Raw genomic sequence first — 13,576 nt, forward strand, 5'->3', positions numbered from 1 at the left:
TCCAACATGTGCATATTAAGATTCAAGGTAACTAAATCCTTAGGTATGTGGGAATAAATGATAGTATTCAAAGAAACAGATAAACTCTAGTGACACTGTCATTCTGAATAAGAAAATAAAGTATATAAAGGCACAGAGATTTAATTTCTTCTTTTAGTTTAATCTCATGATTTTGGAAGTAAGAAAATAAAGTCCCTGAATATAAACACTGGACTATTAACAAGAGTTGAAAATAGGATATTCTGGTTGGTGGCTTAGAATAACTTCTCCAAAATGGGCTTCTGGGTTTATGTCTATTTTATGAAAAATGCACCTAACAAAAAATGAGGATTAGGTATGCATTGAAATTAGATGTGACTTAAAATAGTTTATCTTTATCAATAAGTATTTGGAGAAGTGATGAATTTGTTCCACAAATACAATTGAGATTTCTAGGTTCCATTAAGTTCACTGTAAAATAACTTGGTTTTTATAATATAAGGGAGTACCCACATTCAAGAAAGGAGACAGAATAAAGGAAGAAAAAGTGTATGCAAAGAGCTACTTGATGGCTTAATATTCTTATGGAATATTCCTGGGATTTGCCATATACTTCACCTACTTAACATCAACTAGAACTCGTCACAATAAGGTGCAAATGAGAGTGGGAGATGTAATGCTTACTTTGCATGGCCTGCTAAAAGTCAAATTTCTATGGGAACAAAGCAGTCTGGAAATCAGTAATAGCTTCTGCTCAGAAAATTAAGAAGAAATACCTGCATTTGATGAATGTATGAATGAACAAATGACATACGATAGTGTAATCTTGAGTTTGACAATTTAGGAATATAGATACATTCCTGGGGCTGGAGCGATAGCACAGCGGTTAGGCGTTTGCCTTTCACTCGGCCAACCAGAGTTTGATTCCTCCGCCCCTCTCGGAGAGCCCGGCAAGCTACTGAGAGTATCAAGCCCGCGGCAGAGCCTTGCTAGCTACCCCTGCGTATTGGATATGTCAAAAATAGTAACACAATGAGAGACGTTACTGGTGCCCGCTCGAACAAATCGATGAGCAACGGGATGACAGATACATTCCTAATTCAGATACTCAGAGAGATTCTGTCCCAGTGAACCCCATGAGAAAAGTGCCAGGATAAAAACATGTAAGTTTCAAATGGGTATTAAAAAGCACAGAATGCAATACTTGGGGAGTTTTGTGTGGCAGGAATTTTCAGTGCGAGGAATCACGTGCAAGGCAAGTGCTTTACCACAGAGTTACTCGCTAGTTCTGGGTGTTCAATGCTTGAAGTAGATGAGAAAAGGCTACATAATACTGGACATTAGAACTGAATATAACTCTCACATTTATTAATAACAAATAAATATGCAAAAATGACAGTACTTAGAAAAATTCCTTGATATCATTGTAATTGTGTCGGTGTATAAAAATCAGTTGTATAAATAATGTTTTCAAATCACTTTTAATTAAAGACATACTAACAATAAACTAGCAACCAAGCTGACCAAACATGAAAGTTTTATATAGCTTGTTATTTAGTTACATTATTTAGCATGCAAGCTGGTATTTTTAAATGTTATTATAAAATTTTCCAGACATTTTGGAACATATTAAGCATTACTGCATTCATATGCCATGACATTTCTATTTATAAATCTATATATAGAGACAGTTATGTAAAATTTCTAAAGATAGACCATCTAAAAATATGAAGATACCAATAGACCAATATAAATAGAATTTAGAAAAGATGTTTTCAAACATCTTTTGGTCTTGATAGTCTCTACAGTAATCTAAAAGTGATTGAGGAGTCTATGAAGCTTTGTCCACATCCATTATAATACTGATTTTTCCTGAATCAGAAATTTAAGCAAAACATATGTAAAACTTTCATTTATTGACTTATGTAAAAGTAACAATTGACCATAATTTCCCATTATGGTCATCATGAACATCTATGAATAACAGCAGCTTGAAAACTGTGTTTACATAGCTTCAGTCATTTATGTCCAATTAATCTTCCTTAAACAAAGCTTTTAATCCTATAGTTAAAAAATCCCTACGGGGCTAGAGTAATAGCACAATGGGTAGGGCGTTTGCCTTGCAGGAGCTGATCTAGGTTCAATTCCCAGCATCCCATATGATGCCCTGAGCACCGCCAGGAGTAATTCTTGAGTGCATGAGCCAGGAGTAACCCCTGTGCATTGCCAGGTGTGACCCAAAAACAAACAAACAAACAAAAAAAATCCCTCCAATATCCAATGCTTCTTCATTCTATTATTCTGTTATTTTGGTTATCTCATGTTTAGGTTCTTACAAATAAGCATTTAGAAACAGAAGTGTTTATATTTTCAAATGATTCACTGTATCACTGTCATCCTGTTGTTCATTGATTTACTCCAGTGGGCACCAGTAATGTCTCTATTCCTCCCAGTCCTGAGATTTTAGCAGACTCTACTTACTCGTTTTTCCCAATGATTGGAGGCTCTTTCAGGGTCAGGGGAATGAGACCTATCGTTACTGTTTTTGGCATATTGACTACACCATGGGTAGCTTTCCAGGCTCTGCCCATGCGGGCGGGATACTCTTGGTAGCTTGCTGGGCTATTCATAATATTCAAATGATTATTTTCATATATTTTGAGTAAATGCTTATAAGGTGGTATAACTACTGAATCATATAGCATTTTTATTTTTGCCCTTTTAAGTATTCTCAATATCATTTCCTATTGAGACTGCCCACAAACAATTAAGAGTCTCATTTTCTTCTCATCCTCTGAAACATTAGTTGCTTCCAATCTTTTAGATATATAGGTCATTAACACAGGTATTAGGTGATATCTCATTGTGGTTTTGATTTGAGTTTCCTTGATAATAAGTTAATTTACATGTTTAATTTCATATACCTACAGGTAATGTGTATGCCTTCATTGGAGAAGTGTCTATTGAGGTTTTTGCCTATTTCTTCTATTGCATTTTTTTTTTGTTCCTGTTAAGTTGAATTTGGATATCAACCCCTTATCACATATTAACATGCAAATATATTCTCCCAATTGTCAAGTGACATTTGTTTTGGTAGTTTTTCTGTGTTAAAACTTAAAAATTTTCTATATTCCTATATGCTTTATTTTTTGCTTTTTGAGTCACAGCCAGTGATGCTCAGGAGTTACTCCTAGCTCTGCACTCAGGAATTACTCCTGGCAGTGCTTGGGAGACCATATGAGATGCTGGGGATCAAACTCTATGTACTTTATTTAATGCATTTGTTTTTTTCCCTATTGATTTTTCAAATACATCTTTGTGGTCCAAGTTTGTATCATTTATATTTTATTCATGTGTTTATTATGGTTTGGGGCATTATGTACAGGTTTAAATCGATTTTTTTTTTGCTTTTTTTGGTCACACCTGGCAATGCTCAGGGGTTACTCCTGGTTCTGCACTCAAGAATCACTCTGGGAAGTGTTGGGGGACCACACCGGATTCTGGGATTGAACCCAGTTTGGCCGCATGCAAGCAAACACCCTACCCACTGTACTATCCCGCTGGCCCCTAAATCCATTTTGAATTAAAATTAGTGTACGATGTTTGATAGTGATCTAGTTCCTTTTTTTTTGCTTTATTGAAACACAGCATTTTACTTAAATAAATTTACTTATAGAAGTGTGAGGGCTGAGAAAAGACAGAAGGGTGTATTCAAGAGAGAACTTGGCCTTCTCCAAAATGGGAAAAATCTTCTTAATATGTTTTAAAATACTTTTCAACAATATGATCATTCTACAAATAATCTTTAAGTTAACAATTTAATACAACCATGTAAATATGCCATATATATATCTGAGAACAAATTAACTCTTATATGTATAACCATTTTACACAAGGCAAAAGAAAAAAACTGTGGAAGAAACACAAATATTCAGTTATTTTTATAGCTAATATAGATATGTTATATATTTTTATATGACATTTTCTGAGTACATCTATGGTTTCTTGTTTTGGGGAAAAATTGTGAGTTTACATAGAATTAATCTTTGTAGGTCTGTTTGTACATTATTATCCACATTGCACATGAATAAAGGAGTGGTAACTTTAGTTTTTTCATTCTTTGGTTTTCTTCAATAAAGGAGAGGATACTAGCTGGAACTGACAGTCTGTGATTATAGACAGCTCTAGAAACTCAGGTTTGGTAGTGTATTAATTCGACCAATACTATCTAAAGCTTTGCCAAGCAATCTTTATTAGATCAAAATGTTAGTGCAAAAGAAATTCAGCATGTTATTGAATCAGGAACCCTGACATCTTCAAATCTCCCCTCAACCAAATTAAAGATAGAATCTTTAAAAGTTAACTTCTTTGGTAAGGTATCTTTCAGGCACTTTGTCCTCTTGTTAAGTGTATTATTAAAAATATAAAGGATTTGGTGATGCGGCTCAAGTAGTGGTAGAGTTGAAAAAATCAACAATATTCATCATTTACTCTGAAAGTCAGCCACCAAACATGATGGCCTCTCAGTGTCTGTGTTACAAGCCATAATGCCCAAAAGTAGAGAGAGAGTATGGGGAATATTGTCTGCCATGGAGGAAGGGGGAGGGTGGGAAAGGGGGGGTATACCCGGGATATTGGTGGTGAGAATGTGCACTGGTGGAGGGATGGGTGTTTGATCATTGTGAGATCGTAACCCAAAAATGAAAGCTTGTAACTATCTCATGGTGATTCAATAAAATAAAAAGAAAAGAAAAGAAAGGAAAAGAAAAGTAAAGAAAAGAAAAGAAAAGAAAAGAAAAGAAAAGAAAAGAAAAGAAAAGAAAAGAAAAAGAAAAGAAAAGAAAAGAAAGTCAGGGTGCAATGAAAACACAGTGGCAGGGGCCAGAAAGATAGTACAGTAGGTAAAGGGCTTGCTTTACATTCTGCTGACGCACAGTTTTATCTCAGGCACCCCAGGTCTTCTGAATCCCACCAGGAATGATTCCTGAGACAAAGCCAAGAGTAAGCCCTGAGCACTGCTGTGTATGGCTCTCTAAAACAAAAAAAGTAAACAAACAGAAACCACAGTGGGCAAGGACGGAAGAGGGTTCAGAGGTGGAAAAGGGTTTAGACAAAATAGACATATCCTGAATGAATTTTAAAGCACCTGTGTTCACAGACCATGATTATCAATAATTATCATTTCATATATTATGATACATATTTTGTTATATATTTTGTGGACAGTTGTTCTATGAAGAAACATTCCTGTTTTGTTTATTGATTTTAGTTTCCAAACAAACAGCTATGGAACTCTCATCTGGATGAGATTTGACTAGCACTAAGCATAATATACTGGGGAAATAGCTTCTATAGGTACCACATGTGTGAAACAGATGATTATTATTAGCTAAGCTACATAAACCCAAATGAAGTGAGTAACAATTTATTTTGCATATAGTAAAACTGTAATAAAAAAATAAATGTTAGGATTAAATGAAAGTATAGAGCTATAAAACATTAGGTTTTCCTGTAATTAAATGAATATTTTAGAAAACACTCTTTGGAGACTAGATTTATGGAGGCAATTTAACTTGGATTATTTTTATTTGTTTGTTTTTTGCATTGTGTTGGGCATAGAAGAGAGAATATCTCATAGACAAGAGAAGGGGGTAACTTCATGTTAAGAGTATAATTATTAGAAATCTCATAAAAGGCTCACTAACCTCTTAATTCAACATGGTGTTTTCAATTGATATTTTGCTATATATGGTATAAATTATTAAAATGTAATGCTTAAGAAAAAAGACATAATTGAACAGTATATTAACATTATTTGTGGTAATTATGTTTTGTCAAAAATTTCAACAGAGATTAAAAAATTTGGAAGATATGAAAGCATCACTATTATATGAACTGAATTCATAGACTGGTTATAATATATTTTCTTATGTATCAAAAATTCACTATCAGCTTAAAATATTTAACTCTTTCAAGTTAAATACCTTATTTGAATGTCGTTTACTATTATTTAAATTGCCTAAATTCAAAATTTTATTCAGTGTAACATATTCAAGAGATATTCTTTTAGCAATATCTTTACATAAATTTTAAATAAAAGTGTAAATATGTTAGCTTATTATTTGTGTTCACAGTATTATGAACTGATTAAGAATCAGATTCTCTGGATTCAAATGACATAAGCTGTGAGAATTGGGCAAATTACTTAATTTCTCTGAGCCTGAATTTTGTAATTTATTGAGGGATAACAAAAGCCTCAGAGTCTGTGGTGATAAATTAAGGAGTTGATATATGAATGCTGGAATAATCTATAACATGTGATATAAATGCAATAAATATTATCTGTTGTTATTAATACAGTAAGTTAGAAATGTAATTCTAGGGAATAAAAATGGAAATTTGTAACTGCTTCTTTGAATTCAGATATTTTCCTACAAAATAAAAGACCAAGTTGATGATGTATACTTCAAAATTACAAAATATTGTAATATTACTTAAATAAAAGTTATTAAAGTTCCCTCCCCAAAGAATACAAAATAACAAACTCAACACTTTATACTTTCCTTATTTAAGAAGAATTACTTACCTGTATTGCAACTCATAATGCCCAAAAGGAACGAAAGAGAAAGAGAGCGAGAGAGTGAGAGAGAAAAAAGACAAGTGTCTTCAATAGAGGCAGACAGGATGAGGGGTGGTGGAAGGAAAGTCAGGAACATTGGACCAGGGACATTGGTGGTGGGAAAATGTACACTGGTGAAGGGAAGGGTGCTGGAACATTGCATGACTGAAACATAGCCCTGAAAAACTTTGTAACTGTGTATCTCACTGATTCAATTAAAAAAAAAGTAAGGAAGGAAGGAAGGAAGGAAAGAAGGGAGGGAGGGAGGGAGGGAGGGAGGGAGGGAGGAAGGAAAGAAGGAAGCAAGGAAGGAAGGAAGGAGGGAAGGAGGGAGGGAGGAAGGAAGGAAAGAAGGAAGGAAGGAAGGAAGGAAGGAAGGAGGGAAGGAGGGAGGGAGGAAGGAAGGAAAGAAGGAAGGAAGGAAGGAAGGAAGGAAGGAAGGAAGGAAGGAGGGAGGGAGGGAGGGATGGAGGGATGGAGGGAGGGAGGAAGGGAGCAGGGAAGGGAGGGAGGGAGGGAGGGAGGGAGGGAGGGAGGGAGGGAGGGATGGATGGAGGGAGGGAGGAAGGGAGCAAGGGAGGAAGGAAGGGAGGGAGGGAGGGAGGGAGGGAAGAAGGAAGGGAGGAAGGAAGGGAGGGAGGGAGGGAGGGAGGGAAGAAGGAAGGGAGGAAGGAAGGAAGGAAGGGAGGGAGGGAGGGAGGGAGGGAGGGAGGAAGACAGGCCATACACATACACACATTCACAAATAATAAACAAACAAACTACTCATTGTTTGTGGTATGGGTCAGGAGTTCTCAGATTAAGTAAAAAATCTCATTAATGATCTCACAAATTTCCATCTATAAAAGAAATAAGAATTTTCATTTTCGGATAACATGCAACACTGATTAAATAACCGTCACTTCTGTGATTCCTTGCAGATATTATGGAAATCAGGACAGTGGCAGTTGGAATTGTGGCAATCAAGGGAGTGGAAAGCGAATACTACCTTGCAATGAACAAGGATGGAAAACTCTATGCAAAGGTATTCAAAACTGATAGCTTAGACTTAACTTTACAAATTCATTTTGTTAAAACATAATGTCATTGTTCTAAAAATGTTTCTACTGTAGTTTAGTAACATTACAATAGTGCTAATATTTATTTTTGATGAGCACTGTTACTTGTGTCTTCACCACCACCAAAAAGTCCCCCAGAATCTCCAACTTTGTCCTCGCATCACCTCTATCCTACCTTTTCCTTATTCTTCTTTCTCCTTTCTCTCCTACTTGGTAAGTTCTATTTTGCAATCAAAGGCCACTGTGTCCTCAGTTCATTATTGTCTAGTCCTTTGTTTTGCTTATTCACATATCATAGATGAGAGATCATCTTGTATATGTTCTTCTCCCTCTGATTCATTTCACTTAACGTGACACTCTTCAGTTCCATCTAGGTCGCAGCAAACTGCAAGATATTATCTTTTCTTATAGCTATGTAGTATTTCATTGTGAATATATATCACAGCTTCTTTAGCCAAATATCTGTTGTTGGACATTTGGGTAAAATATATTTCTTAAAAGTAAAAATGGGAGGGGCCGGAGTGATAGCACAGCGGGTAGGGCGTTTGCCTTGCACGCGGCCGACCCGGGTTCAATCCCCAGCATCCCATATGGTCCCCCAAGCACGCCAGGAGTAATTGCTGACTGCAAAGCCAGGAGTAACCCCTGAGCATCGCTGGGGGTTACCCAAAAAAAAAGCAAAAAAAAAGCAAAAGAAAAAAGTAAAAATGGGATTAATTTTTTACATTGATATAATTATTTTATTAGAATACTTTATATTTAAGTATTAAGAAAATGTTTTCTATGTGACCTTGGAAATATTGCTTAAATTCTATTAACTCCCATTTTATCATCTGTAAAATGAGTTGGATTAATGGACCACTAAAGATTTTTCCAGCCCTGAAATTTCATGTGCATTTTAGATACTTAAATTTAAAATTTGCATCTGTCAGCAATGAAACATTTTGTTAAAGTCCATCAGATTTGACACTGTTGACTTTGACAAAATTTCCCAGGGGAAAAATTAATACATTTGTTTATCAACATAATTTCACAATCATGGATTTAAACTGTGATCATTCCCAATATCACCACTTTATTATAACATAAGATATGTAACGGTTTATTTTAGTACTGTCACTGTATCACTGTCATCCTGTTGCTCATCGATTTGCTCGAGTGGGCACCAGTAACGTCTCTCATTGTGAGACTTATTGTTACTGTTTTGGTACAATAAGGTATAATTGACATTCTTTGTATCATCACAGTCCAGCACCTGAATACGGTAATCAAAATGTAGGTTTAGGTGTTGAGGTCCTTGGGGGTGGGAACACTGTGGTGATGGGTGTTATGTTGGAATTATGTGCATGAAATAGCATTATTAACAATACTGTGAGCCACAGAATCTCAATCAGTAATAAAATAACATACGGTTTAACTACCGGCCAGAAAGACAGCACAGTGTTCAAGGCACTTGCCTTGCATGCAACTGGTCTGGGTTGGATCCCCAATACTGCATATGGCCCCCCTGAGCTCTTCCAGGTGTGATACCTGAGAGCAGAGCCAGGAGTAAGACCTGAGCACAGTTGGTTCTGGCTCCCAAACCAAACTAGTATATATGTTTAACAGAATAAATGAATGAATGATTCATTGGATGCATAAATTATAATTTATGTATAAATTTTTCATCATAACAGTAAGAAGTGTAGTAGTGAATTAAGAAGAGTGGTGAGGTATGTTCTTAAGTTGAGGGAGACAAAGAGATTTTGTGAATTATACCAAATTACGGAATGAGTGGTTTGAACATGTGGTTTGAACCTTGTTGTTTGTTTTAACAGAAAGAATGCAACGAGGATTGCAACTTCAAAGAATTAATTCTGGAAAACCATTACAACACGTATGCATCAGCTAAATGGACACACGGTGGAGGAGAGATGTTTGTTGCCTTAAATCAAAAGGGGTTTCCTGTAAAAGGGAAGAAAACCAAGAAAGAACAAAAAACAGCCCACTTTCTTCCTATGGCAATAACCTAATCATATATGGTACCTAAGAAACCAGTTCCAGCAGGGAGATTTCTTAAGTGGACTGTTTTCTTTCTTTTTTTCTTTTCTTTTCTATTTTTAAAAAGTAACCAAGAAAGGCTGGAAAACTACTGAAAAACTGATCAAGCTGGACTTGCGCATTTATGTTTATTTTAAGAGACTGCATTAAAGAAAGATTTGAAAAATATACACAACAATCAGATTTAGTAACTAAAAGTTGTAAAAAATTGTAAAACTGGTTGTACAATCATGGTGTTAGTAATAGTAATGTTTTTTCTTAAATTAATTTACCCTTAAGAGTATGTTAGATTCAATTATCTGATGATTATTTAAATATTCCTATCTGCTTATAAAATGGCTGCTATAATAATATTAATAATAATTCAGATGATGTTTTATAAGATATGTCAGACCTAGAGGCTGCTGGAATGATTTGTCAAACAATCAAGCCAAAGTTAACTATGGAAGATGAGCAGTATTTGAAATGCTTTCTAGTGAAAAATTATTATTCTCTTAAAATCTATTCAGAAAAAGGGACTATTTTCAAAATTCACTATGGAATTAAATCAAATAGGTAGTTTCACAAAAGTAAAGAATTAGAATGTGTACCTATCAACAGGAAGAAAATTTTAGTGCTGCTCTAATTGAAAGGATATTGCTAAAAGGGTGTTTTTTTTTTAAAGAATCTTGTATATAAAACAGCAATAATAATGATAATTCTGTACTTCATCTCACTTGACACAAGAAAACATTTTATGATTCCTAAAGGTAAAATTCAGAAATCTTTGTGTGTTTTTTTTGAATAACATAATCTATCTTTTGTATAATTCATATCCAGGATATGGCTTTTAACAATGTTCTTCCCACAAATAATCATGCTTCTTTACTGTGGTTACAGCATTAAACTCTATTTTAAGTTGTATATGAACTTCTGTTTTGTTATTTAAGTTTATGTTATTTATAAAGAAAAACAACATCTTAAGCTGTATCTGTTTCATATGCTTTTACTTCTAAAGCCAGGCAATAACAAAACTGCCTGTCTCAATTGCAAGCTTCCCCTCCCCTTTGTGACCAATACCAGTCTGGTACACAGCACTTGGCTGGCAGACAAAAATGACAGCCTACAGCAACTCTTCAATAGATGTCTCACGGGGAATAATATGAAAATATGAACTATGTTTTACCGTGTATACATGTCAATGAAATAGAATCATATAAGTGAAATCACAGCAGATAAAAGGACTGATAGGATTTTAAAATTAGAATATGTTGGACTACAATGCATATTTTAAAAATATGCTCTGATTAGCTTTTCTAACCTCTAAAACTCTTCTTGATCAGATTATGGCCATATTGAAAATTGCTTTCCTGATAAAGAGTAAGAGCACAAAATGCCCAAAATAAAGTCTGTGGCTGGTTATTTGAGGCCCTGCGATATGAAAGCTTGAGGTTAGGTGACAAATAATGGACTTATCAGAAAGTGAAATTTCCACTTCATGATTCTTCCAATTATCAGATCTTAGTAGCACAGGTCAACATTTATTTAAAGTTGCTGGTATATCAAACAATTAAAAATTGTAGTTTTAATTTCAAAATATTTGCCATTAAAGTCCATTTTATGCAAATATTTTATAGTAATATATTTGTAGATGGGAGTTATATGAAAGTTACATGAAAGATTAAGTCAACAGAAACAACAGCTTAATTTTTTTTATGACTTAATTGTAAGACCAGGCTGTAGGAAGCTAGAAATAATTTTCCCTTATTATATATACTTGGAAATGCCATAAATAATATTTAAATTTTCTCTGATTAAGAACCTTCTTAGTGTCCCTTAATTAGGTCCAGTGACTGCAGACTTGTGGATACATTGAGCATAGAGGAGCAAGAAGCTTTTCAGATTTGCCTTCTTAGTGCCTAGAAGAGGGCTTTTTCGTAGTCGTTAACTGAAGTATATTCGATGTTTGAATATCAAAGAAAATTTATAAGAAGACTAATCTTAATTTTAAAAAAATTAGGGTGATATGGGGACTAGAGCGATAACACAGTGGGTAGGGTGTTTGCCTTGCACTCGGCTGACCAGGGTTCGATTCCTCTGTCCCTCTCAGAGAGCCTGACAAGCTACCGACAGTATTCTACTCGCACGGCAGAGTCTGGCAAGCTCTCTGTGGAGTATGTGATGTGCCAAAAACAGTGACCACAAGTCTCACAATGGAGATATTACTGGTGCTTGCTCAAGCAAATCGATGAACAACGGGACAACAGTGCTCCAGTGCTCCAGGGTGATATGGATATTTAAACATAAATGCTTTCATGTGTAACAAAACATGAGCTATGTTAGGGATCAAATATTCTCTGCTTATGAAACTAGAGCTATCATCAAATTACAAAGCAACATTCATCATCATCATCATCTCATTGATCGTTGAATTTTTCGAGCAGTTTCAGTAACATCTTCATTCATCCTAGCCCTGAGATTTTAGAAGCCTCTCTTTACTCATCCTTCCCAATGACGCCACATTGGAGGCTCTTTCAGGGTCAGGAGAATGAGACCCAGCATTGTTACTGGTTTTGGCATATGAATACACCATGGGGAGTTTGTGAGGCTCTCCCGTGTGGGCAGGAAACTCTCGGTAGCTTGCCGGGTTCTCCCAGAGGGAGAAGTAGGATATAAGATGTCCAAGCTTCTGGGAGCTTGGTTTTATAGTCTCTGGATGTTGGCCATTAATAGGATTACATGGCGCCAGGGGTAGTCCCTGGGTATGACCATCTAGCTACTGGAAAATGGGAAATCTGGGTAGAAGAGGCCCAGTCCTGACTCGAGCAGGTTTGGAGGTCTCAGCCCCAGGTTTCACACACCTGGGTTCCTCTGCTGGTACCTTCAGGCGTGAGGCTCATCCGAATGTGTGGAGAGGGGCTTTGAGCATGGCTGTGGCCAGGCTCCAGAGGTCTTTGACTTCAGGAGCTCTGCTTGGGGTGGGGAGGGAAGCTGGAGCCCATCCCCTCCGAAGGGTCCTGGGGAAGACAGCCAGGCATGTGGGCAAGAGTCTCTTTTAGTTAAACTCTCTTTAAAGCAACATTAACTAAAGAAAAATCAGTATTGGGCAGTTAAACCAACCTGATAGTGTAGGTCATGAATAAAATCTTTCTAGAAACAATTCCCTGTGTTTTTAATATTTATAAAAATTTTAGTTGGGGCCAGAGAGATAGAACAGCAGGTAAGGCCTTGCATGTGGCCAACATGGGTTTGATCCCCGGCATCCCATATGGTCCCCCTAGCATATCAGGTTTGAACACAGAGCCAAAAATAACCCCTGAGCACTGCTGGGTTAGCCCTTCCCCTGAAATAAAAGTTTTAGAAGTGAATATTTTCACTAGTTACATACATTTGAAATTCTAGAATCTTAAATGCATGGAATATTAGCTCCTTCTCTTAATCCTTCCTATCATTTGTAAGTCAAGATACTGAGATTATTACATATCTAAAATTATCCAGCTAAGTATGGATAAGTATGGCTAAGTATACTGAACTGTTACAGGCGCCTAATTAGGGCTCAACTGTTTCTATCCATAACCCCCTTAAACACCTGAGAATATTGAAGCCAGAAATACCTCATTTAAAAATGTTTTTGGCAGTTATGCATTCAGAAAACTTTCACTGTTGCATGCATATGTATATATATGTATAAATATATAGTAAAAGGAGATCAATAGTTATTAATCCTACTTATCTTAGAGTAGGAAGTACATGGTGTATTTGATATGCCAAAAACAATAATGATAGGTCTCATTCCCCTGACTCTGAAAGAGCCTCCAATTGTTGGGAAAGACAAGTAAGGAGAGGCTGCTAAAATCTCAGGGCTGAGATTTTAGAATCTCAGCAAGGAGCAAGGGTCTAG

At 35.9% G+C, this 13,576-nt stretch overlaps 1 protein-coding gene across 1 annotated transcript in view; it reads left to right on the forward strand.

Moving 5' to 3' along the window:
- Positions 1–10,599, forward strand: part of FGF7 (fibroblast growth factor 7) — a 58,273-nt gene extending 47,674 nt beyond the window's left edge. Inside the window, exons 2-3 of the mRNA XM_004611784.3 lie at positions 7,519–7,622; positions 9,474–10,599. Of these exons, the coding sequence (XP_004611841.1) occupies positions 7,519–7,622; positions 9,474–9,668 (299 nt within the window). The 3' untranslated portion in view covers positions 9,669–10,599. The remainder of the gene's footprint in view (positions 1–7,518; positions 7,623–9,473) is intronic.
- The last annotated feature ends 2,977 nt before the right edge of the window (positions 10,600–13,576 follow it).

This window comes from Sorex araneus, chromosome 3 (genome assembly GCF_027595985.1).
Source record: "Sorex araneus isolate mSorAra2 chromosome 3, mSorAra2.pri, whole genome shotgun sequence".
Lineage (NCBI taxonomy): Eukaryota > Metazoa > Chordata > Mammalia > Eulipotyphla > Soricidae > Sorex > Sorex araneus.